This window comes from Homarus americanus, unplaced genomic scaffold (genome assembly GCF_018991925.1).
Source record: "Homarus americanus isolate GMGI-L3 unplaced genomic scaffold, GMGI_Hamer_2.0 scaffold39675, whole genome shotgun sequence".
Taxonomy (NCBI): Eukaryota; Metazoa; Arthropoda; class Malacostraca; order Decapoda; family Nephropidae; genus Homarus; species Homarus americanus.
Genome location: NW_024736071.1, coordinates 18,315,232 through 18,342,705, shown reverse-complemented (window position 1 = coordinate 18,342,705; position 27,474 = coordinate 18,315,232). Strand labels below are relative to the sequence as shown.

At 40.2% G+C, this 27,474-nt stretch overlaps 2 protein-coding genes across 9 annotated transcripts in view; one reads left to right on the top strand and one right to left on the bottom strand.

Moving 5' to 3' along the window:
* The window catches only part of LOC121871867 (transmembrane protein 53-like), a 38,459-nt gene extending 31,927 nt beyond the window's left edge, over positions 1 to 6,532 (bottom strand). The window contains exons 1-4 of one of the 2 annotated variants that reach the window (XM_042374442.1): positions 6,259 to 6,532; positions 2,105 to 2,242; positions 947 to 1,209; positions 661 to 821 (exon numbers count right to left, since the gene is read on the bottom strand). In XM_042374442.1, the coding sequence (XP_042230376.1) occupies positions 661 to 821; positions 947 to 1,209; positions 2,105 to 2,242; positions 6,259 to 6,335 (639 nt within the window). In that variant the 5' untranslated portion in view covers positions 6,336 to 6,532. The remainder of the gene's footprint in view (positions 1 to 660; positions 822 to 946; positions 1,210 to 2,104; positions 2,243 to 6,258) is intronic. The other variant, XM_042374440.1, reaches the window with a different exon arrangement.
* A 2,978-nt stretch (positions 6,533 to 9,510) lies between these two features.
* LOC121871864 (hydroxyproline dehydrogenase-like) lies at positions 9,511 to 26,848 on the top strand. Of its 7 annotated transcripts, none has more exons than XM_042374432.1 (10): positions 9,511 to 9,662; positions 12,161 to 12,421; positions 16,695 to 16,834; positions 19,118 to 19,308; positions 19,753 to 19,885; positions 21,182 to 21,377; positions 21,820 to 21,971; positions 22,419 to 22,600; positions 23,673 to 23,863; positions 26,447 to 26,848. In XM_042374432.1, the coding sequence occupies exons 2-10, from the start codon at positions 12,235 to 12,237 to the stop codon at positions 26,614 to 26,616; spliced, it is 1,542 nt and encodes a 513-aa protein (XP_042230366.1). In that variant the 5' UTR covers positions 9,511 to 9,662; positions 12,161 to 12,234; the 3' UTR covers positions 26,617 to 26,848. The 7 variants fall into 7 exon arrangements, with proteins under 7 accessions (XP_042230366.1, XP_042230367.1, XP_042230368.1 ...); XM_042374433.1 differs by having other exon boundaries at positions 9,552 to 9,662; positions 11,998 to 12,421; XM_042374434.1 differs by having other exon boundaries at positions 9,554 to 9,662; positions 12,035 to 12,421.
* Positions 26,849 to 27,474: the final 626 nt, after the last annotated feature.

Below are 27,474 nucleotides of genomic sequence, written 5' to 3'. Positions count from 1 at the left end.
AGGTTTCTCTCTGGGGGCGGTGGTCCGGCGGAAGCCATTTTACAGAACAATGGATGCACGATTACACGGTGTGGCCTGGAGGGATGAAACTGCCGCGGCTAGGTCAAGCGTCGTCTTTCCTCCCTCCCTCCCTCCCCCGGGTGGACACGTCATATTACTTTAAACCAAATACAGCTAGCAGCGGAGGGAGGTAGGGATGCATGGCCAATCACAGTCCGATACGTCATATGACGTCACTGATAACGCAATAGAGACATGCACTGCGCAACCTTACCGCGCGGCTTGCGGAGGCAGGAGCAGGCGGGACGGGCGAATCTAAAAATAGCGTCGAGCCAGACACTCTCCGCGTAAAGGGGTACACGCACTGAGGAATGTGAGCATTCCGGTTTTGGCAGGGTACCGCGTAAACGTGGAAACGCGGAATGTGGGACCGCGTAAAGCGAGGGTTGACTGTATTTCTGTATTACTTTACTGGTTAGTGGTATTTTAAGAAAATGTGAATTTTTTCTGAGCCAAAATTTTGAATTTCTTCTGTGACTTTTTTGTTCACCCAAAATCCAACCCTCATAAAGTCATGGATCTGACCCGGACTACTGTACTGCAATAAAAACCAATCCATTTTGCTTTCTTGAGACTCCATCCGAAACAACAAAATCTTACCTCGACAAGAGCCCAGGGAGCATGTTTGGGAAGTTTACCAGAGATGATAGTCCACAATACAGACAATATCCCATAACTCAGGTAATAGAGTGCCATCCCCAGTGCTGCACACAGCTTCTTCCAAATGGGCCCTGAAGTCGCAAAGTACATTGCTCGCACAGCTGCACAGAAAACAATTACTGTATTACTAAATATTCATAAAAGAAATGAGGGTATATTTGTCAATAATATTTCTTCAAAAGAATTATGAGGAAAACATTATTTTCATATGAATCAAGTGTTTTACCTGTATAAAGTCGCCTAGGAGCTGGAGTACTATCAAAGATGCATCCTTTGACCAAGATATTAGGAGAATCTGTTTCAGCCAAGGCTTGGGTCAAGGAATAATAAAGCATTGATCCATTGTTACTAAAAATGTGGAAGAAAACTGGATGATCATCTAAACTCATATCTCTTAGCAATGCCAGCAGTTTCTGGGCAATGGAAAGTTTTGAATTTTGTCTCGCAAAAATAAGTGATGTTGGGGAGGTGTAGCGGATTGTAATACATCTGTGGAAGAAATAAATACAGTAAGTAAAAATTTTACGTAAGTGAGTACACTACAGTACATGTGGAAAGTAATAAACAAAGATGAACCATATTGATAGCTAATATCACAAAAACTATAGTATCATCTTATCTTTGTAACATCCCAGGGCAGGGATGAATCAGTCAGGAGCTAAAGTTCAATGTACAGTGTTTTCTTTATACTGTACAAAAAACTGTCAATAAGTCAGACATCAATACTCAAGAAAAGTCAGTTTCTGTCTCATCTATTCTCTTTTTTTTTCAAATAATATATACTGTACTGTATACAGTATATAAATCTGATAAGTAATGTATTCTGTCTTTTCCAACATTTTACTCCATCACAATGGTCACCTCACTGCAACCATTTGGTTTGTTTGGACCAGTTCAAAAGAATTTGGAAGAGCTTAAATACAGTGCTTGGGGGACCAGTGACGAATCCACCAAACTTATTTGAGATGATCGCAGTGGACTTATTTATATATCCTTAAAATAGAGAAAATTTGCTATCTTTTGAAATCATTTTCATCTTAATGGGGATACAAAGAAAATATATTACACCAACTTTAACAGCAACAATCTAAAAAAAATTGGCATAATTGCCACTGTTCCCAATGAGTAACTCAAATAATCCCAAGTAATCCAACTGACTTATCTAATGTACTGATGACCCAATATAGGCTCATGTGTTCATTGGCTGTAACTGAAAGCACTGAGGTCAAACTACAAAGACCAGATCAACAGTGGGCCAGGAAAGTACTCAACTGGATCTAGGCTAAAATGAAAGTCCAAATACCACATGATGGGCATGAAGAGAAGGAACTCTCTCTCTCTCTCTATCCAAATTGAAACCTTCAAGAATGACAGAGAAACTCACCCTTTTTGATTATATATGCTGCAGTACTTTGCCAGATGGTGGTCCTGAGCACCTAGCCAACCCAGGAGGAACACCACTGGTTCTTTTTCCCCATTTGCTCCATTGACAAACACAAAGTCATCATCTTCATCGTTGTCCCTGCAGAAAATTGTTATAGATATAATTGGCATATTCCTGCACAGCTGCAAATAATTTATTCAAATTATTATCTAAGTAAGAAATCATTATATATATATATATATATATATATATATATATATATATATATATATATATATATATATATATATATATATATATATATATATATATATATATATATATATATATATATATATATATATATATATATATATATATATATATATATATATATATATATATATATATATATATATATATATATATACAGTGACTCGTTTCATGAACTTGGTTAACGAATTGCCTTCCATAAGGATCTTCAATTCGGTTAACGAACAAAAATTCGTTAACGAATTTCTTACGAACCGACCTCAACATGTTTTCGCTTGCACTGACTGGGCAACCAGCTTTAGTATCAGTCCGCCAATACATTAATCGGTTCTAGGGCTTAAATTCCTTACTATTTTAGTAAATATCAAGAAGTTTATACTATTCAATAATTTTAAAAGTTTAATATTCAATTTTTTAGTCATTTTAACAATTATTGAACATAATTGAAGGTAAAGTGACTAGTTTAATGTGCGGCATCCAGCCTCTTAACACAGCAAACTGGCGTTAGTCTCTCTCTGTTTTCACTGGCGGTAACATCTTGCTTGAGACTCTCTTCAACTAAACGCTTTTTATCTGTGTTTCCAAGCAAATTATTGGTCATTTTGAAATTTATTTTACATATTGACAATATATAATACAGTGCAGTGTTGATTTAAAGAAAATAATCTTGAAATACACCAAGAGAACTAAAATTTTATGGGTGAAATGGTGCCATGGGGTGACTTCTCTTCCACCCCAATGCCTTCTCTTCTTCCTTCTCCTCCACCCCCATTCTAATTCCCATCATCATCATCATCATCATCATCATCCAGGAGCCTTCTACATACACACCTCAAAGTAAGTGAACTTTTCTACCAGTTTTGTTGAATTTAGGAAATTTTCGGTGAGCTGGAACCAATTACCCAAAAACCCATTGAAACAATGGTTTCGATTAACGAACTTTTCGGTTAACGAACGCCCTTCTGGAACGGATTGAGTTCGTTACGAGGGGTCACTGTATATATATATATATATATATATATATATATATATATATATATATATATATATATATATATATATATATATATATATATATATATATATATATATATATATATATATATATATATCCACAATGGAGATGTGGATAAGGTAAATCTTGATAATATCACACAGGAAAAAGAGAAACAATGGAGCACCTTAGCTCTTGTCTTTATTCAAGACATAGTCAGAGGCAACTGAATTACAAGGACTGAGAGAGGCTTATGTACACAGGGTGACTTTACAAAACATGAGGTCAGGCCATAAACATGACATCCAATAATCCACACACCACCACCACCACCACCGCAAACATAAGACGTAACTAGTCATATTAAGTCAGGTCAAAAATATATTACCCACTAATCATCTATCCTACATCTACCTAAAATGCTTTCAAAGCATTTTTAACCTTGCGCCATTGCCAAATAAATTTGTGTAACATATTATCAGTTTTGTACTGACCATCACTAAGGTTTATAGAATTAATTTCTCTAATCAAACTTGATTCAACGAGAAGTCTTTCTGTGACACAGGATGATTTATACACTTTTAAACTGTTTTCCCAATCTATGGGATGATTATTGTTCCTCATATGAACGATAAGTGCACTGCTTTCAGATGCTGTTCTAATATTGTACTTGTGCTGTTTAATTCTGAGTTGTAATGCTTTCCCAGTCTGACCTACATAATATCCATTACAATTGCTACATGGAATGCAGTGAACACTTCCATTTACATTCAAGGTTGGGCTATTCTTAATTAACATATTAGTAATAGTTGAGTCATACAGTTTTTAAAAACAACATTAATGTTTAATAATTTAAGGGACTGAACTAACAGGACAAATTCACTGCGATAAGGTAGAGTCAAAATACAGCTACTCCTCGACTTATGACCACCCGGACATACGACCGCCTCAGTCTTACCAAAATTTTGTCAAATTACGTATTTTCGAGTCCCAACGTCAGTGATTGCGCTGTGTACTGACAAAATTTTCGTTTGTAATTCACTTTAAAATGGCTGGAAAGCTTAAAAGTGAGTTTTGTGGTGCTGAGAAGAAAAAGAGACACCCATTTTAGATTTTCTATGTACGTGTATTATTTAACTATTTTTTACTTACGACCTGGATTTGGGTCCCTAACGCCGTCATAAGTCGGGGAGCAGCTGCATTCTTAAATGTAGGAACTTGTCTAGTTTGAGTAGAATAAAAGGATTTTTTAGCCCTTTTAAACAACGATCAACAAACAATGAAGGGTACCCAAGTTTTTGTGCAATGGACTGAATGTGTTGCAGTTCTTCTTTAATAAATTCAGGGTCACAAATATACAAACATCTCAAAAACATAGCAGAAAAAAATGACATTTTGGTAGACTCATGGTGACTCGATAAGAAAAGGTATGTAACTGTCTACCTGTGTAGACTTTCTGTACACCTTAAATTTATGGTTATGACCATTTCTCATGATAAGCATATAAAGAAATGGTTCTCAGATATTAACGTTATTTATACTGCTAACCGTCAAGCAAACCTTTACAGAGTCCTCTCCACAGACAAAAGACAAAAAAAACATAAAATTTAAGCAAATCTATAACTTGAGAGCCATATTGGTTGAAAATGAAAATTTACCCCAATTTATATCATTGCAAAAGGCTTGCAGTTTTCATCAATTTCGTGAGATAAGAAAGTAATGGGCATGTAATGGCTCCAGAATGTACATGCGTCTACAGCGCATGTGCAGGGAGGGGTGGTGTTTGAGTTTCTTATTGGCTATAGCGATAGGAGACTTATAATTGAGCAAGAGTTTTTTGTCTTAGCCAATGAACAATATGTGGGTGCGTTGGGAGCGGAGATTTGATTTTTCAGTACCAGAATAACCAGATATGGCTGAACAGGTGGAAAGAGCTGTGCTGACATTGTGATAAGAGATTATTTTACGTCAATTGCAGAGTTTCATCAGAAAAATAGTATTAGGTTAGGTTTGGTTGGTTGGTATTTTATTTGTGATTTACTCGAAAAAACAATTCGTTAAGATTGATGGGTGGGGTTATCTAAAACACTATTGATTTCTAGCTGAAATTATCAAATTCGTTCGAAACTCATCAAATAACATTTCTAATATCCAAACAAAGACCGGTGCATAAGTGAAATTTGACCGTAACTTGTCTAGACTATTACCTTATTTTCTTACCTTCTGTTGGAGAGTCGAAACCAACTTTCCTATTATAAGGCAAGATGAAAATCAAAAAATAGTTGTGTTAGCTTAGAGGTATTACCAAAATTCACTTGCACAGTAACTTCAATCTAACAGACGGTCAATTTATAATATCACACTGGTCTTTATTTCGAGATTGAAAATAGGGTTTTTCCTATGTATTTTGATGCGTTTTGAATGAATCTGATATTCATTTCCACCGGAAATCATGTGCTTTTTAGATAACCCCCCTCCACCTAACAATCATAACGGAAAAAGTTGGATTTCTTTTTTAGAATAAATAAATTATATTACCAACCAACCAAGAAAACCTAACCTAACCATTTGTTCATGCTCCAGACGCTTAAAGAGTGAAGACGGAGGCTTGGAGCGATGCGTGAGCAGGGGGTCAGACCACCTCCGCCATAAGTAAATAAATCAAGGCGACACTTGTGACAGAGCGAAAGTAATAATCTTGAAAAATTAATATATCAGTTATCCTTAATTTCCGGTGGAAATATCATAGAAGAAAAATTACTTAGAAATGTGTAAACATTACGAGATACAGGTGCTTATCTTTAATAAGAAAATAAAAACCGTGTGATACTATAAATTCACCTAACAGACTAACAGTGACCTATGATGGTAAAACATTGAGTAACTTAACCACGAATTTAATACTGACCCTGAGTCGGTCCGTTTGTGAGTCTCCTTCGGGGTGGGCGTTGGGAAGGTTATGAAATACTCCAAGTCGTCCTCCATCTTCCCTCTTAATGTACCCAGCACTAATGTGAATGACACAAACAGCAAATAAACACACTTGGACCAAAAACTCTCGTGCAACAGATTAACTATTTTACAACGTTATCAGTGTAACACAAGGATAATCAGAAAACACAGCCACAGAAGTCGTCTGTTTGTTTGTGTTGGCGGAATGTGTAAGTGAGGAGCGAGATGCGCACCACCTCCTGTGTCTTTTCGAGTTAGTGTTACTTTATTTTTTCCTCTTCGCCAGTGATAAGCTGTTTTTTTTTTTTTTTTAGCAGCTTAGGCGATCGGTTACCACTTATCAGCTTTCTAGCCGTTCTGGCAGTTGGTCTGTTTTTTGTCGCTTTGTATTTACTTTATTATCCAGACAGTGTTAGTACAGGAGGAAACCAGAGTACCCCGAGGAAACCTGTGATGTTTGGTAGGGTCACACTGTTTAACTACACACTTTCCTAGTCTCAGAAGGACTCATTCCAGGACACACGTGACAGATAACCACGGTATTGTTATTGTTGTTATAATGTTATTACTGCGCTTCAACAAGTAAGTGCGTAACAAGGTTAATAATACATTAGTCCAACAACGAAAACAAAAAAAATAAGAGATAGATCCTTCTACAGGCCCGGGCAGTTTCTTTTAGCTCGGACGCTTAATACGAAAGTCTATACTTTTCGGCGCTATTACAAAGTTCAGTCAAAGGCCCAACAGCACGCGAGCTGCTTTGGAGCTTAAGTTTTTCATGGACAACTTAAACAAAATCATTTTTTACTTAATGCTCTTAAGTACAGAATTTTTTTTTTACAACTAGGTCATTTATCAGCTGTTTTTTTTTCTTAATTCGTGACAATGTTAAATAGGCCCGGCCAGTTCCTTTTATAGGCCCGGACAGCGCCTTCTAAAAGCCAAAAGGTGACCAAATTGGTGCCTGCATTCTGTATGTTTTGCATACCAACCCGGAGGCCCCACACACGAGGGCGTGGCTGCCACAGATACACGTGTAAACAAGTGTGCATAGGGGTCACAGGACGGAAGAGATATTCCATCACGGAAGGCCTGGGGGTCGAGGCGAATACCAAACGTGGCCAATATAAAGTCCTTGACATGAGGAGAACTCACTGCTTGCAGGCGAACCCTCTCCATGTCATTATTTTGATGTCCTCTCGAGCATATGTGAGGCAATCTTCTCCACTGTGGGTTTGTTTTAGTTCTGTTCTTGGGGGTCTAGCTGTTTGGGATGTGATTGTTTTATCCTCTTCACCACTGATCAGCTCGTTAGCCGCTTGAGCGATCGGTCACGTCTCTGTTACTTTTCTTTTTCTTTTTCCCTCTTCACCAAATGATCGACTCGTTAGCAGCTTGGGCGATCGGTCACGTCTCTGTTACGCACTGTTGGCAAGTATACTGGGCATGCACCGGCTCCTGAATGTACCTGAACCTGCTCCAGTGTTGGTTAAGTCTTGTCTTGAAAGAGCTCACACTCGGTGCCGTCACAACACTTTCTGGTAGATTGTTCCAAGAGTTCACAACTCTCACTCCGAAAAAGTTTGCCCTCACAGTTTTCTGGACTTGCGGCTTCTTCAATCTTGAGCTGTGACCCCTTGTGGGGCGAGTGTCCGCCAGCTCCAAGTAAGGACACTCGACTGAGTAGTGCCCCTTGAGATGCTTATACACCTGCTGAATGGATGCCTCCCTGAAACTTTGTTAGATTATCCATGCCCGACCATTTTAAAGTATTCTGGAATGATCCTTCCAACCAGTTCATCTGTTGTCACGCAGGGCGACAGGAATGGTGACAATAATAATCCGAGAGGCTTTGTAGATACCAGTTCCTCCCAGGCAAACTGGGAGGGGAGTCACTTGTTCCCAGTGAATCCTCCAAGGAGAGGTTCCTGACTTTTAAAAACATGGTTCTAAAAGGCTCTGCAGGGCGTATGTACTTTCCTGATATTTGGTTGTCGAAAGATGGTGCATACCTGAGGAAGAACGTCAGTCTAGGTATAGGGAGGCACTCTGAGATGAGACACAAGACATCGTGGGCATCCAAGGAGAATAGTTCTCTTTTTCATCTTTTTCAAATTATTCAGCTTACTTTAAGGGACGAAGGGGACCGCTTTGGCGCTCGTCCAGGGATGACGCCAGCAGGACGTGTTGGCCGGGTGGATGGCTCGGGCGTTTGGTAACAGGGCTCATCAGTTATGATTATTTCACACTTGGGAGTGTTAAACTGCTGAAGATAAGAAAAAGAAAGGGGGAAGGAAAGTGAAGAAAACATGGAAAGTGAAGAGAAAGGACAAATAAAATGTAAAATGTGAGGGGAAAATAAGGTGGAAAAAATATGGCGTAAAGTGGAAAAGGGAGACAAGACAGCAGAGGGGGAAAAAGCCGCTGTGAAAGTAAAAGAAAGAAAAATAGGCTGATTTGAGATGAAAGGAGAGATAATTCTTTAGGAGGATATAGCTTCAGGAACAATGAGTACCAAAAGGGAAAAGGAGGATTTGTAGGGAAAAGAAAGACATTCACAGAGGGGCGAAGTAAACGGCGAGAGGAGATACCCCGAAGAGAAATAAACAGCAAATACAGTATGAAGAAAACAAAAACGAAGACATGGGTGAGAGGAATGGCTGGAGGAGAGGAGATGGAGATAGGAGTGGAAGGAAAGAAAGAGAAGGGATGGTTGTGCGTCCTAACTCCCACAAGTGATACATAACTGAGAAATACTGTATATATAAATTTACTGCCTACTGCCGCACCTCCATAAAAGTCAGTAAAGTTGCATGTATGTTTAAGTAAAGTGTATAATCCAACGAGCCTTTTGGGTTATGGTAGCAGCTAGAGTTCTTAGGGTCGGGGGGATGGGAGGAGGGTTGGTGGGGAGCCATGGGGGAGATTGATTGGCATGCTGGGTGGTGTTGGTGCCATTCATCGGTATTCTGATAGGTGATGATACTGATTGGCATGTTGATGATACTGATTGGCATGTTGGTGGGTGTTGGTGTCACTGACTGGCATGTTTGTGGGTGTTGGTGTCACTGATTGGCATGTTTGTGGGTGCTGGTGTCACTGATTGGCATGTTTATGGGTGCTGTGGTAATGATTAGTATGTAGGTGTGTGTGTGGATGGTAGTGGCGGTGTACTGATGGCAGTGGTTGACGGGTTGGGTGAGCGTGACGTTGTTCTGGAGTGGGTGACAGTGAGGGTGGTAGAGCAGTGTACGGGGTAGTGGTGAGTGACGGTGGTAGGACGGACGAGGCGCGCCAGTACTAGGCTGAACGGCACTCAGTGAACACCTACTCGTGGTTCCGTGCATTTTTGTCATACAGGTACCTCATACACGGGTGCTCTATAAGTGCCACACATACAGGTGTCTCACTCACTAGTGACACAGGTACTTCAAACACAGATGTTATACTGTTTCCACACACACAGTTGTCATACTTGTGCCACACACAGGTTCCCTGGCACACGTACACAGGTGCTATACACACACACACACACACACACACACACGGGTGTCATATACACATACAGGTCCCCCCCCCCAACAGACAGGTGCACACACAATACACAAAAAAGAGGTACTACATACACATATCCGTACAAAGAGGTACAACAAACACACTTACACACATATCATAACACACGGATCCCCCCACACATACAGATGCACAAACACACACACACATAGCATAGATCCTCCCTCACAGACAAGTGCTACACACACACACACACTACTTTTACTTTACTTTTATCCTCCCTCTTCACCAATTGATCGGCTCGTTAGCCGCTTGGGCGATCGGTCACGTCTCTGTTACGCACTGTTGGCAATTACTGGGCATGCACCGGCCCCTGAATGTACCCGAACCTGCTCCAGTGTTGGTCAAGTCTGGCCTTGAAAGAGCTCACACTCGGTGCCGTCACAACACTTTCTGGTAGATTGTTCTAAGAGTTCACAACTCTCACTCCGAAAAAGTTTGCCCTCACAGTTTTCTGGACTTGCGGCTTCTTCAATCTTGAGCTGTGACCCCTTGTGGGGCGAGCGTCTGCCAGTTCCAAGTAAGGACACTCGACTGAGTAGTGCCCCTCGAGATGCTTATACACCTCTATTAGGTCACCCCTTGCCCGTCTGTGGTATAAGCTAGGCAAGTTCAGGCGCTCCAATCTCTCAAGGTAGCTGAGGTGCCGAAGGGCAGGCACCAGTCTGGTGGCCCTCCTTTGAACATTTTCAACAAACTGACAGTCCCTCTTGAAGATCGTTACGAGGGACGGACCGTCTAGATATCTGAATGACCTTCTTATAAGACCCAATAATTTATTTACCTGATTAACCTTCTTCTCGCAATGGCCCGAGAATTTCAGGTCATTGTCAACATACACACCTAGATCCTTCTCACATGCAGTCTCAAATAGTGCAGTTTCTTCATCCTATTGGGACATATGATACGCCTTCTCACCGTTGGTACGCCCCAGGTGCATCCTCTTACACTTCGTCACATTGAATCTCATCAGCCATTTCTTCGACCATTCTTGGAGCCCACAGAGGTTCTTTCTGCAATACTTGCCAACAGTGTGTACCAGAGACGTGACCGATCGCCCAAGCGGCTAACGAGCCGATCAGTGGTGAAGAGGATAAAAGTAATCCCCCTACACACAGAAACACAAGTACCATACACACGGATCTTCCCACAAATACATGTACACACACATAGATTCTCCCCCACACACACATACCAATTTTTCGTAGATACAGTATTTCCACGCAGTGAAAATATATCATGCATGGCACGTCCTGCCTGTGTATGGCCTGAACCAACAATATACTGTGTGTACACTCTTCGGAAAACAATATTTGTGACTCCTGTCTTGCTCAGTGTCATTTCCAAGTTTGTTACCGACTTACAGAAGCATAATTCTTAAACTACGTAAATAAATGAGCTCTTGGTAATATATTCAGTGTAATTATGTTTTTAGTAGTGGTTGGAAACTGGGCAGGAATCTTAGTGTACATAACAGGGGTGATAACTGTGTCAACACCTGCCTGCGATGCTGTGCAGTACTGTATATGCATTTTTTTTAATGCCAGGTGCTTCCTCTCCACTGTCAACTACCACTAAAACCTCTTTATTCTCTAGATCATCATTATTTCTCTCTGTCCATACCTTTATAATCCCACTGACAACTGAATACCGTCAACGTCAAGTATTATGTGTTTGGAGGAAGCATCTGATAATTTCCTAAATACTGTAACTTCATATTCATCTCAGCCTCACTGAATTTTCTAGTATGAGATGATAAAAATAAATAATTTTTTCGTCAATACATTTCATATACAGTAGAGTTACCCTCACCAACTCTAAGGAGATGACGTTATTCTAACAATATTATAATTGCTTGTAAAACATAACACAGTGTTTATACGGATCTATTCCAATAAAAAGTTTATCACAATCATTTAACTACGATATCAGGATTTGTGTAACAAACAGGAATATATACTGTCGATGGATAGATGGATATATAAATAAAGATATAGATAAATATAAAACAATTTGATATATATATATATATATATATATATATATATATATATATATATATATATATATATATATATATATATATATATATATATATATTTTTTTTTTTTTTGACATTCAGCTCAATAGGTAATGCTCCTTGTACATTACACAAATAGTGGCTTTAAAAAGACGACTTATCAGCAGTGAGAGAAGTGCAACAGTAATATAAAGTGATGAGATCATTAAACAGAGAGTACCATAATTTGTAACCGTGTGGACCGTTAACTTCATTATACAACTAGGAGACAAGAGTGTTGACACCAACAACCCAGAGTGCAACTGTCATCACACCACCACCACCGGCCCGAACACTACCATGTTGGTCACTTCGTGTCGCCTGGCTTTCTCTCTCTTACGCCGCCTCCCCTCTTTACGAGGCGTGGGCGTGTATGGCGTGGGTGTGTGTAATTTGGGAACAGTAGCAGGAGGTAAATATCAGCAGGCCCACGTCAGCGTCACTGCTTCTGCCGACCCGTCCACCACACACCCTGGCCAGGACGAAGGTGAGTCAGCCCACGACAGCACTAAGTAGTAAGTAGTGTAGGTACGAGAAGAGCAGGGCAGGGTAAAGTAAGGCAGGTGATGATAAGGCAGGGTAATGCAGGCCAGGTTAGGACCGGGCGGGGTATTTCAAAGCAGAGTAGGCCAGAGTATTGTGAAGTAGAAAAGAACAGGACAGAATAGTGAACAGTACAGTAAGTGAAAAGAGCTAGACTATATGTTGAGAGTTTTGTTGAGAATATTGTCAGAGGAAGTGCATGTAGGAGACTTAATGGGCGAGTGTTTTGAAATTGAGTGTATACTAAGGCTGTACATCGTCGCCTTGAATATTTAATGTATCTATGGATGAGTTATTGTGGATGACTCCGAGTGAGGCTCAACCATGGTATCACGGAATGGAACTTATGGAAGTTGCCAGTTGCTGTATACGGATGATGCTATTTTTAACTAATTCAGACAAATTAGACAATTAATGCGTAAATTGTTAAGTTAAAGTATGTGGGAGGAGGGTGGTGAGAGTTAAGACACATTAGATGCAAAATTTTAGTGTTTAAAATACAGGGTGATAATCTCAGTAAATAGTAGTACGCATTTCAGTGGAAAGAACCTCGAAACACATAATATTATATACATGGGGTTTATGTTGAACACTATTGGGAAGAAGACAGCACTAACTAGACAGAAAAAAAGCCTTTATAGACGAAAACATTGAAACAGTAAAGAATGACGTACAGTATGTACAGAAGTGCGGTAGGAAGAAGGGAGCAGAATATTAGACCAATGAAATAGCGTGAGTCAGTGATTGAGATACTGTGGTGAATATCAAAGGCAGACTCAACAGACCCGACACAGTGCAGTAGAATTTTTTACACGTTAAAGGACTGATACAAGAATAAGTCAACTTAGTGAGCAGAGAATATCGTCCGAGTTGAAGGTCACTTATTGTAGATTCTTAAGAACATAAGAACATAAGAAAATAAGGAATCTACAATAGGAGTCTTAAAGTCCCCCCTTACCCGTCTGTAGTATAAGCTAGGTAAATTCAGGTGCTCTAATCTCTCAGGGTAGCTGAGGTGCCGTAGTCCAGGCACCAGTCTGGTGGCCCTCCTTTGGACATTTTCAATCAACTGACAGTCCCTCACAAGTACAACAACCTCAGTATCATGTATCATCTACCAACATGATACATCGCTAATACAACAACCTCAGTATGTCATCTACCACCATGATACATCACGTGTACAACCTTAGTATTATGTATCGTCTACCACCATGATACTGGTACAAGAAACAGTAACTGGTAGTGAGCTAAGCTATTGTAATCGTGAGCTGAGGTAATGTAGTGGTGAGATGAGATAGTGTAATGGTATTCTGGGGTAATGTAGTGGTGAGGTGAGCAAGTGGTGAGAGTTAGTCTGGTGATGTACTGAGCTAATGTAGTGTTGAGATGAGCTGGAATAGTGTTGAGCATAGTTAGTGTAGTGGTGAGCTGAGTTAGTGTAATGGTGAGCTGAGTTATTGTAGCGGCGGGCTAAGCTAGAGTAGCGTTGAGCTGGGCTATTGAGTGGTGAGCAGAGTTAGTGTAGTGTGAGCAGATTTAATGTAGTGGTGAGCTGAGCCAAAGTCTCACCAAGAATAAAAATGTGTACATTAGGGAGACAAGGACGAAGCTTTGTATTTCTCGAGATTAAATTGTCTCTCAAGGGGACGGAGAGGTCGTTTGTTGTTTGTGAGACGCCGCATCACTTGAGGGTTGACTAGTGACATGGGCACATGGGTCCCAGTTTTAATCATCCCCAGTTTCAATAAGTCCCTAGTTTGATAAACCACACTCCGAAAAGGCTCCCAGCTTTAACCTAACTTTATCATTGAGACATACTCCTAATTGTTTATTTATGTAAGGTTAGGTCGGGACCTTCTAGGGGTGGTTGGCTGGGTGCCTTTGGCCTTCACCCGAGACAACACACTGATTATGAAGCACAATTCATCTTTTGTGGGAGGATATCATAGGGCAATATTTCACGACTTTTAGAGGATGGAGGGGAATGTTTTTTTTTTTTTTTAAACTGTTACCCTCTTGACCGCGGAGTATTGTTTTACTTTTAGCCTAAGTGTTACGGAGTAAATAATTTATACTACTACTGCTACTCTTTTTACTTCTCTCGTACTACTACTACTGCAACTCGTACTACTACTAGTGGTTGAACTAATAGTATTAATAACTTAACACAAAATTCACTGGGAAAAATTACGGTAAAGGTGTAGAAGAGGGTGACCACCAGAAATAATTGTCCGAATTGGTTGATTTTTTCTGCACACTAATATAATATTAAACACAAATATGGAAACGACAATGCATGAACCTAATAGAACCTGACAATCTTTTTATTTACTCCATCCCACTTCACAATTCTCCTCCCGGCGCCATTTTTGTTGTTTACCTTGCTGAATCCCTTTTCAAGAGACGTTTCCTAAATGATGGTGAACGCTTCCACATATTCTTCCTCGCCATTGCTAGTGTATATCAACCTCAATATTAAGGTAAGAAGTTTAACACAAATTAACACGATAATGCATAGAACATAATAGAACCTGACCTAACAAACCCATAGGTTGGGTATGTTAGGTCAGGTTCTATTTGGTTCTATGCATTGTCGTTTCCATTTTTGTGTTTAATATTGTAGTGGATTCCATCCCCTACAAACGCTGTTTGTCGCTGCCTAGCCAACCCCCACGATTTCACCAGCCTGCCCTCGTGGTCTAGATCAGCAAACAGCGCCGCCTTACACGACTGAGGTCAACTATTAAGCCACGCCTACCCCTGCTATATAAGGCCTCACTGTTGACGGAAGACAGAAACCCGTCTCCGCAAGGTGGATAGCCCACCTGCTGTTAACCTCCTCCTCTATTTCCCACTTCTGAACTTTACCTTGTACTGTACCCTTCTTGCACCCTCAGAGCTAATGCTCTCTTCTCTCCGTATCACCGACCGACCGACCTACCTCTTCGTACTACCCACAGCCACCAGCAAGCAACACCTCTTCCTCCGCCTGCCTGGCGGTCCTCGCTCCAGCCGGCGACCATGGCGACCCACAAGCTGGTCCTCCTCTGAGCACCCTCACCAACCAGCTCTCTCTACTCATCGCTTGTAACCATGCAGCCTTCCCAGCACCAACCTGCATTGTACATCCAATACAATATGTATACAGAGAGCACATTGTGAGTTTCCTTTCTCCATCCCATCCTGAGTGTGAACCAATATCTCGTACTCCACAATTTCATATTAGTGTGTAGAAAATTTTCAACCACTTCGGACAATTCCTTCTGGTGGTCACCCTCTTCTACACCTTCACCAAAATTACATGAAGCATTATAGAGGCTCAAGATACAACTAAAGGCTAACAAGCCGATCAGCGGCGAAGAGGATAAAAGTATGTAAATTGAGGATATGAACAAGTGTAGCCTATGTGGGCTTAGACAAGGACTAAGCAATTCATGCACCGGCTCCTGAATGTATCTGAACCTGCTGCTACAGTGTTAGTCAAACCTGGTCTTTTTATCTTGAAAGAGCTCACAATCGGTGCCGTCGCAACACTCTCTGGCAGGTTGTTGGATTTACTAACCTTTCGCGTTGCTTTCTACAGGTTCTTGACACTTTGTACTCAGAGACTACTTCATACCCAAGTAATTTTATACACAAACTATTTCATACGAAAGTCATTTCGTACCCATAGCGCACTGTAATAAAACAATTTAGTTGGGTAGTATGCAGTGTACTGGGTGTAGTGTGGCGTGTACTGGGTAGTATTCAATGTGTACTGGAGTGTGTACACTGTGTAGTGTAGTGTACTGCTGGTAAACGGTGACGTCTGCCGCCTGGACGTTTCATATTTTGCTAATCCATGAGTTGCATGAATCATTCTTATGGTCCATAGTGTTGTTTATTTAATACAGGGGTTCTTGATAATAATAATAATAAAAATGATAATAATAATAATAGTTTTAGTTATCCAATGACATATACTCGATTTGTATGGGACGGAAGGCGGCGTCCATTTCAAGTCAAACATGCTGCTTCACACACTAATTTGGCCTCATTTGCCCTGGTTATTATTTACTTTAACCTCTTCACCACTGATCGGCTCGTTCGCCGCTTGGGCGATCGGTCACGTCTCTGTTACTTTTCTTTTACTTGGTAGATTTGTGGTAATATTTAGTCCATTTTCCAGAGTGATGGTACAGATAACTTACTCTGAATAACCCGATTGTTTACAGTTAAAAAATCAGCAGCATTGCAGCTGAACTTCGGGAACCACAAGACAGCCTTCAAGCACAAGACGACACGGGAGTTGTTACGCGGGCTGGTGGTGCTTCACTCCTGCGCAGTTGACACCCTCGTCAACCACAGCCACAAGGTCACTCTCTATTGTTCCTCATTAAGCGATTTGGGTAAATGCATTTGTATGCAGTCAAGTAGCGTACAAGGTCCCAAGAACATTAATTACACTAGCCATGTTTGTGTTTATGTTCACCGGACAGTCAGGTTTTATGTAATAATGTAAGACAGTTTAGGTCCCTTGGGAAGTTTTGAAAATATTTGTTAACGTGATAAAGTTCAACTCTTTGGTCGTACACAGTCGCTTATATTATCTTGGTACGACTCATATGGCTGGCAATTCTGACGTTAACAGTTCTCATACTAATTTAGGCTGAACCACTTCAAACAGTATAATAATTTCTATAATACTGTATTGTTTATGAATGCTGAATTGAGAAAATAAAGAAATCGTGCGTATATAACAAGTGTGGAATAAGTAATACACGTTGTTACGTTACATAGTACTATTAGTTCATCAACAGACTACAGTATTAGCCTACTTGATGTCACCAAATGCTTTAAAGGCATGCTAATTATCAAATAAAAACAATTTATATTCATAAGTCTGATCTCTTTATACCGTCTGTGGCGGACAGTTTGGCACCCAGTGTCATGGGTCACTTCTCCATACCATATGCACTGTAAACATTCAGCGTTGAGAAGCTGCCACACTGTAACCATCATCTGATCGATATAAGTTATGATTTCAGTTATCGAATCGGCAAACACTCACCATCATGGAATTTTCCTCCAACTATGACCAGCTTGGGAAAACTACATTTGATAGAAGGGTACTGTACATAAACAAATAATAAAAATGTACATAAAAATTTATGTAAAAGCACATGAGCAGCGCCCCGGAGTGTACTGTACTGTAGTTACTTAACACGGCTTCCAATTCCCACACTGAAGTTGTTAATCAGATGGAAAGGTTATGTTTTGGTATTATTGTATTTTCACAACCCACATTCCTACCACTAATCTATTATCATATTCGAATAAGACGTCTAATTATAAGATCATTTTCATCTATTACATTACCGTCGCAAATGTATAATAACGGAGATACCGTATCCAAAATTTTCTCTATTTTCTTCCATAAATCTTTCTCCATTATCGCCTATCTCACCTCCCACACTGCGTCTCTCATAAATCATCACGCGCATGCGTTCCCGTACACGTCACACGGCCAATCAAAAGCGTTTTTTTTTTTTTTTTTTGCAACCAATTACAATTATTTTTGGTTTAATTAGCGGTATTTTTGGCCCAATCAAAATCGAATTTTACTTTGGGTCTCATATTTCCAAATTCAAATTCATTTCCGACCATGGAAGTCTGTGATGGAGCTGATTGCGAGTTTTTGAAAAAAAAAACGAAGAAACTATAGCATTTTTCGATCGCATGGTGTTCTCCCGATCTCAGTAGTGTTATAAGTGCAAGACTGAATGTAAATATCGTTAAGACCAACATATGTGGCATTGTGGAAACTCGTCCCTTATCTCAAAGACAAAGACGGCCAATAAGGTAAGAAATAAGTGATTCCATCATATAGTGAGAGTCAGTTAGGTTAGGCTGGGTTTATGTTTTTCTAGTGTTTTTTGGTGTATTTTGTATTCGCTTAGCCATTATTTTTTTCGGAAAACGTCCCTCGATAAATAAAAATCGAAAAAAACGGCCAATTTCCGACAGAAATGAAGGTCATATTCGGTCTACACATAAATATACTAGAAAATTCTATTTTTGACTTTCTAACAGAGTGGAATGTACTTATGCAAATTAACCTATGTTTTTGTCAGTAATAAATGTATTTGCTTCTTTAATTATGTATGTTATGATTATTAATTATTTAATCACCATTTAGGCGCTGCGTAGTAGGCCTATAGCGCTACATCTACAAGTGTTCAGTGTGTGGACCAGGCGCACTAGTGTGACCACACCTGGTGTTGACTTTGGTAACACGTGTTTGTGCACCTGCCTCCTCCCACTCATTGTAGCTACATCTTCCTCCCCCAGTGATGACAATGAAGCTACACCTTCATTTCCATTATGACTGTGTAACTACTACACCTTCCTTTTCCCTGTTTGTTGGGGGTGTGTATTGGGTGTACGGACAAAACCCCAGTCTCGTATATAAAATATAAAACTTCTATGCTTAGGTTAGGTTAGTTTAGTGTTGACAAATGATAACCCCGTTGGGGATTTGTCATGGATTCGTGTATTGGGAGAGAGTGCGAGGAGAGTAAGTGCTGGGGAACCCGTAATTGGGGATCGAGTAGTGGGTGAAGCACACTAACATAACTCTGTTCAACTATTGCAACAGTTGCTATCGTTGGGGGAACGGTTGCTGGGTGAACGGCTGTTGGGGTACATGGTGGCGCCCTTCTACAACCAGTTCGTGGCTGGGGACTCTGGGCAGGAGCTGGGGGTTGTCAGTCAGCGCCTTGCGAGTGTGGGCGTAAGGCTCATGGTGGCGCCCATGCTGGAGACTGACGTGGGTGAAGGCCATGACGTGTGAGTGTTGCCCACATAGGTCTTGTCAGTGTGTATGATATAGCCATAAATAAATATTTTCACTGTCTTCCCCTCATATGACTAACTTAATCTAACCACTTGTGTATAGAATCTCCTCTGTACTCTGTCTGGTGTTAGCCAAATGAAATATTAAGTGGCATTCTGTATTGAATGGGCTAATTATCCCCATTAAAGTGAACCACGTTATTGTGAAGCCTACAATGATAAAAGTTTATAAGTGTAGTGTACAGTATATTTATCCAGCTTAACTTTACATAAATATAAGTTAATGCAAATTTCAGTTCGACCTCCTGTAAACAAGTTAAGCAAAATCCTACAGATAATAAGTGACTTATCTTAATGTGAAAAAAACAGCTTGGCTAACCTAAGAAGTAAGAACCTCGTATAGTATCACTTACACTAACTTCCCATTCCTAATACCAGACAAGAAATGTACACCAAGAACCTCAACAAGACGATACACCTGATAGACCTGAGCCGCCAACACTCCATCTTAGGTACCGCTCGACCCATCTGTCAGACGAAGATCACAGCTCATGTTACAGCTGATATCCTGGTTAGTAACTTAACTTTCTACTTTCCTGTATCTTCATCACAGATTGGCCTGTTAATAGTTAGCCACTTGGAAGGTCGGTCATGTCTGTTACGCACTATTGGCAAGTACCGGCATGCACTGGCTCATTAGAAGAAATTATAGATAGGATATTTATGTAATTAGTACCTGTACAATTATCTCGTCATCACACTACAAATTCCTGTATATTCAGTCAGGGACAAAAGTTTGTTTCTTGTGGTGAAACCAAGTCACGGAATCAGTCTCCGAACTGACTTGCCCTAACCGTTTCATCTCATTTTGGGATGATGTTGCTTCATTTTGAGCGGGAGCTAACTTTTGACCCCAACTGTACAAGTTTCTAGTAAAAATAAATTTCTAGGATTTCATCATAATGGTACAAGCTATGCTTTGCCTGGACACGCATGGGATGGGCGTTATTTTTACTTTTATCCACTTCACATCTAGTGTAACCCTATTTAATCACAGCTGGTTTCCTGGTTAGATATTGGAAGCATAATGTAATGTCTATTGGTAGACCCTGCTGCCACATGGTTCACAAAAATTGTGACCAAGTCCCGGGTTACTGATCTTTCTGCCTCATTTACACACAATGTCAGGGTTTTGATTGCTTCTCTTACTATGACAACACAACATGCATATACAGGGTACAGGTTTCGTTTCTCACTATTTCAATTTCAATTGTTTATTCCTTGATAGAGGAAGCAGGGAGTGCTGTCACTAGGCACCCCTGTACAATGACACCAGAAGCATCTGGCAAGTGTGACATGTATATACAGTATAAATATTATAAAGGGGCTTACTAAAGCCTAAGGAAGGAAGGAAGGATATTCCTTTAACACATAATCAATAGTATTTACAAAATATCTGGCCAGTATGGGGATCATCATCGTGTCTCCGTCAGGGGGTCGTGGAGTGGTGGTCCAGCAGGCGTCACGGAAGCGTTGTGTGTGGGGACATCTTAGGAGGTTCTCACTATTGATCTTTTTCTTTTTTATTTATGGTCCTTTATTATTATTATTATTATTATTATATTTGATTTAATATTTTTTTATTTTTTTGAAGATTTTGTATTAATTATTATTATTATTATTATTATTATTATAATATTTTCGCCCCCAGGCCCTGATGTGGATCATAGACCTGTGCCCTGGTGGGCTAATCAAAGTGGGCCACCTGAAAAAAGTAAACCATTCAGGCTGAATACCAGATAGTTCAGACTCTCGGGTGCACATCTATTCTTAATGAATGAATAAAATTGGATGTGACATCTTGCAGGCCAGAGTGTCAACGGCCTACCAGTCTCTGAGTATGGCAGAACGTGTGGAGGCTGTGAGGGTGGTGGCGGCTCTTTTGGTGGAGGTGGGGAGTGATGGCCATACCACCACCTCCTCACACTTACTCCACCCCCTCCAACTCAAGGAATCAGATGCCCTGGAACTCATTGACTCCCTTCCACGTCTCTATAAACTTGGTATGGAAAGTTAGACACATACAAACACACACAAGTTAACAGCATATATCTCGCACTATATTTGAATCACATCAAATTTGAATCTTTAAAATTTTATACTTAAGGGAAGACAGTTTCCCTCTCCAAAGAAAGACAGTGAGTCATGTCGCAGGTAATGGCTAAGCTGAGAAAATCATAATACCCACTGTAGCATCGCCTATCATCTGTCTCTGCCATTCTTTATGTGTAGTGTAGATAAAATGCTATTCCTGGTCTTTATTTTAAATGTTTGTGCAGTGAACAGTATATCACTAATGTAGGCTTTAAATTGGTGTGCATGTGTGTGTATACATTACTGTATATCAATAAAATGGATCCTATTGCTAGAATTGCTATTTAACCAAATGGCATTTATGATATGATGTCACATGGGGTTCTATTAATTAAGCGCTTGTGCGTACAGGAGCGCAGTGTGTGTTGCAAGATGTGGTGTTAGCAGTGGATGCAGAGTACACCTACACCAATCCGGCCATCAACCTGCTCTCTCTGGCCATGATGAAGGTCTTCAACAATCCAACGCCCATCATCTGGAACACTTACCAGGGCTACCTCAAGGTCCATCTCCATTCTTCACTGAAGTAGACTCTTAAGAAAAAATAAGTACTGTAGATATTTTAGCAAAATCGCTCTGGGCTATCAAAGGTCCATGACAAATAATTTCCCCTAAATAAGGAAAAGAGAATGCATCGTTTTACAGAAGGACGTCAGTGCGATTTAGGCACCACTTTTGTTGCTATCGTTGTTTGATAACTTTCAGGAACATTTATTAATTATCAAATTTTTGAGAATTTGGCCATACGTACCATGTTGGAAACACCACTACTCACAATATCACACAAGGTTATGCAAAGTTGCACCTGGTACTATCAGTATTTGCCATGGATGAGTGACCGCCTAGGTACACCTTTTGCTGTTAGCCTAAGTTCAATTCTGTTTTATTAAGGTAAGGGAGTTTGTACTACAGTCTTAGCACAGGTGACTAATAACTAACCATTTGTGCAGGCAGGACGGGAGAACCTGGAGCATGACTTGGGTGTGGTGCGAGCGCTGGGTGGGAATGTGGGGTTCGGGGCCAAGTTAGTGCGAGGAGCGTACCTGGAGAGGGAACGGTCACTAGCCCAAGAGAAAGGCTACCCAGACCCTGTTAACAACACCTATGAAGACACCGCCGCCGTCTATACCAGGTCTCTCTCTTTGTTTTCCCTGCTTGTCATTAAAATTATAGAAATACTGACTTATTGGCAACCCTGTTTCTAATAGTCTTGATTGGTCAATAATAAGAGTGACATTAGAAGTTGGCAACCGTTAGGTCATGTGTGGTCGTTGATATAATGATTATGTTTTGAAAAAAATCACACATGAAACGGCTGCATTGTTTTATGCAATTAATACCTTCCATTGTTCTGCCAGTGTGTCTGAATCTATAAGAACAATAACAATTAATTAATTCACAGTAGAGACTCGCTCACTTCCAACTACACCTGGAGCTTGTGGAGGGAAAAGAAAAATGCTCGAATTAATTTTATCACAATTAAGTTGTATGATTTTCTAAAGAACTGAGTTATCTGTTATCTTCTGTTCTCTCATAGGCCATACTGTATTTAATTTTGACCTTCATAAGATGTCTAATCTTTGTCATTTAATCAAAGTTTTCTTATTTTCTATACAGTACAATTACATTTGGTAAAACTTAAGGACAGTACCACCACTAAACTATACATTTAACAACTATCTTCTCCATTAAAGGAGTCGTTTAATACCTTCTAATTCCGGCAACATTCATTCATTTGTTTTTGCTTATTTTACTTATGTAGATAATATCTCAGGCACTTTTTGAGTTAGAAAGCTGAAATTTTATCGCTTATCTTAACCATTTTCATTTTGAAAAACAAAACAAATACTAATAGTTCACACAGACTCACTACTGTAAATACTTGCAAATAACTGAATTACTTGTATTCAACGTTAATTAATTACGTATGGGTATTGAAAATTAATGTATCATATTGCATGAGCTGCAGCAGTACACAGCAATAGTATTTCTTATGGTGTAACTAACTATCCATAAAACCTGCTCTTGTATACAAGAACTATGACTCATGAACTAGTAAGAGAACTTTTAGAGTAAATACAATATACTGTACTCATAAACTCTATGAGTAGACTTAGAGTATGATAACGCTAGCCATCTTTGTAAGATACTATAAAAATTATTTTTATGTAGTGTGAGGAGGTGATTGTTAAGTGTTGTTGCAGCATGGTGGAGGTGATGTTGCAGGAGGTAGCAGCAGAAGCTGAGTCCCGCGCTGTGGTGGTGGCCACACACAACGAGGCTTCCGTCAAGCATGCTGCGGGGAGGCTGGAGCAGCTGCGCCTTGACCCCCAGGCAGGCAACGTGGTGTTCGGCCAAGTGTATGGCATGGCCGAGAACATCTCCGTCCCCCTCGGTAAGTATTCTGCTGAGGGTGGGGTATTACCATATTAAACCTCTAATGGGCAGTATCGCACTTAAACCAGACAATCTTATTCAGCTGAGGGAAACCCCTGCCCCTCAAAGGATTAATATGGTAATATATATGTGTGCGTGTTTATTACTCTTAATATGGATAATTACCAATTAGCAATGACTCCTATATATTTATTCATGAAATGCAAGTATTTACAGTAATCCAATTCTCATAGTACTTAATTTTAAACTTGATCAATAATACTGTACTGTGACTGATACTGTACTTACATTCCATCATGAAATAACACATTTCATCACTCAGTAACACAGGTACCCTACACCTATTCAGATATCCTTATCTTTACATTCCCTACCTGTTTGAACAGACATCAGGTTCTCTGTATTGATACTGCCTACACCCACTAGCGGATCCTGGAGGGAGGCCTACCCAGCTACGCCCTTATCCTCCTGGCACACAGCCTTCCATCTAACTGGAAAAAGAATCCAAACTTAAAAAATTAATTAGTTAAAAAATTTTGAGGTATATTTTTAAATTATCAAAGTTACCAAAGTTAGATGTCAGGCTCTCCCATAGAGCTAACGAGCCGATCAGTGGTGAAGAGGATAAAAGTAAAAGTAAAAAAAAAAATCCACCATTAACTATTATCTTGCATATTCTAACAAGCTATTCTTCTTTGCTGTTTAAATTTTGTTGCATAAAGGAGGTTTGTTTACCAGCCCGCACTCCCGAGTCTGACTGATGGATCCCCAGGATCCCATTCCTCCTCCTCCAGGATATCAGTAGTAAATTACATTACTTGACACCAACACACCTCTGAAGTCTGCTCATTCAATCTGTGTGCAATAGATTAGTGCTAAAATGCTATTGAGTGTGGCAGCTCTGCCTATTTAATTTTACTTTTATCCTCTTCACCACTGATCGGCTCGTTAGCCGCTTGGGCAATCGGTCACGTCTCTGTTATGCACTGTTGGCAAGTACTGGGCATGCACCGGCTCCTGAATCAGCTCCAGTGATGGTCAAGTCTGGTCTTGAAGAAGCTCACACTCGGTTCCGTCACAACACTTTCTGGTAGATTGTTCCAAGAGTTCACAACTCTCACTCCGAAAAAGTTTGCCCTCACAGTTTTCTGGACCTGCAGCTTCTTCAATCTTGAGCTGTGACCCTTTGTGGGGTCTGCCAGCTCCAAGTAAGAACACTCGACTGAGTAGTGCCCCTTGAGATGCTTATACACCTCAATTAGGTCACCCCTTGCCCGTCTGTAGTATAAGCTAGGCAAGTTCAGGCGCTCCAATCTCTCAAGGTAGTTGAGGTGCCGAAGTGCAGGCACCAGTCTGGTGGCCCTCCTTTGAACATTTTCAACCAACTGACAGTCCCTAGCATAATATCTCGGGGACCAGATGGGGAAGCACTTCACTCTTGAAGATCTTTACGAGGGACGGACAGTCTAGATATCTGAACGACCTTCTTATAAGATCCAATAATTTATTTGCCTGATTTACCTTCTCGCAATGGCCCGAGAGCTTCAGCTCATTGTTTACATACACACCTACTGTAGGTCCTTCTCACATTGTCTCAAATAGTGCAGTTTCTTCATTCCGTTGGGACATATGATACGCATCCTCTTACACTTCGTGACAGTGAATCTCAGCAGCCATTTCTTCGACCATTCTTGGAGCTCACAGAGATCCTTCTGCAGCTCTTCACAGTCCGCATGGTTCTTGATTTTCCGAAATAACTTGGCATCATTGGCAAACATTTGTATGGAGGAGTGTACAACGTCAGGCATGTCATTTATGAAACAAACAAACAACAGCGAGCCCAATATGCTGCCCTATGGTACCCCGCTTGTGACAGGTACAGATGATGATTTCGTGCCATTAATCACCACACACACACACACTGCTTGCGGTCATGTAGAAAGTCTTCTATCCACGCTAGGACATTTCCCCGAATTCCGTACCCTTCCAGTTTGATTTTCAGCCTTTTGTGGGGTACACTGTCGAAAGTCTTGGCAAAATCTAGGTATATATTGTCGATATTACCACCCCGTTCCAGAATATGGGTGCAAATATCCAATACCTTGAGCAATTGTGTTAAGCAGGAGCGCCCCGACATAAAACAGTGTTTGCAATCCTTTACAAGGTTGTTTCGTAGTAGATGTTCCATCGCGGCATCTCTGATAATACTCTCAAGTACTTTAAGTACTTTACATATTATGCTGGTCAGGCTCACCATTCTATAGTTGTTCGTGGAGTGACGATCGCCCTTCTTGAAGATAGGACTTACTTAAGCCACTTTCCAATCACTGGGGACCTTTTGTTCATCATATGAATTATTATTATTTTTTAAATTTAAATTTTCATGTGTGAGAGTGCTGGCCTTCTCTTGCTTTTCACATATCAGTTTAATGTGTAGAAATGATTCTACAAAAGACCTGTTACTTTTATTTTTCAGTGGGAGAAGTGTCTGAGTAGGCAGGGAGAGAGGATCCCACTCTTGAGCCCTGAGCAGGAAGTGGAATCATTACATTAGAATTTTAATTATTTATTTATACTGCAGCTGCATCAGGATTCCTGGTGTTCAAATCAGTGCCGTCCGGCAGTATGTCGGAGGTGATGCCTTACCTGTCCCGCCGAGCCAACGAGAACAGGGCGGTGTTGCGCGGAGCCAGGCGGGAGAGACAACTGCTCACGAGGGAACTCCTCTCAAGACTACCCTTCAGCCGTTGATACAGATGTTCTAGAGAGATATATGACATGATCACTGCTTACCCAACTTCATAATTTCAGTATAATACTACAATATTGTACTGTATAGTTAGTTATTACTTTTTTCAATTATTTTTATTGATTTTATCTTTTACTTTTAATTTTACCCTCAGCCATTGAACAGCTCATCAGCCGTTTGGGCTGTCGGTCACGTCTCTGTTACTGTTAGCAAGTATACTGGGTATGCCTCCCTCTTATTCTTTTATTTCGCTTCCTTACAAATGGTTTATATTTAGACATGAAACTCTCTAGTGAAAAGAACATATGTACTGTAATTAGCATGTCAACTTATGACAAAAAGGTTTTCATTTCCAAAATATTGAGATAATGGTAAATACAGTATGCTATTGTTGTATTATGTATGGTGGACTTGTTGATACAGTACTGTATATTAGGGATTATTGGAGTACAGTGCTAGTTTTGCTTTGTCTATACAATATGTAAAGATTATCTAAAAGATGAGTTGATAAGAATTTAAATTATGTGTTGTATGTGTGAACAGAGAGGACAAATCAAAACAATTTTGGAGAGGGTAGAGGAAGGTCAAAACATGAAAACGGGTTGAGAAATTTAAATGAAAGCTGGCAAATATGCTATATGTTCACTGCCTAACACATAAGCACTGTTTCACTGAATATGGCAAGTTTCATATAACCATTGTGATTTTTTGGTTTGTTTTAATTTTTACTGAGAAGTACTTACACAACTGACCTTGATCTGTGAGCCTGGGAGGGGGGAAAAGACTTGGTGGTCATCCTTCACACAAGATTTTCGATAATATGAGAATGATTACTGTCTTCCAGCTAGTATAATTAATTT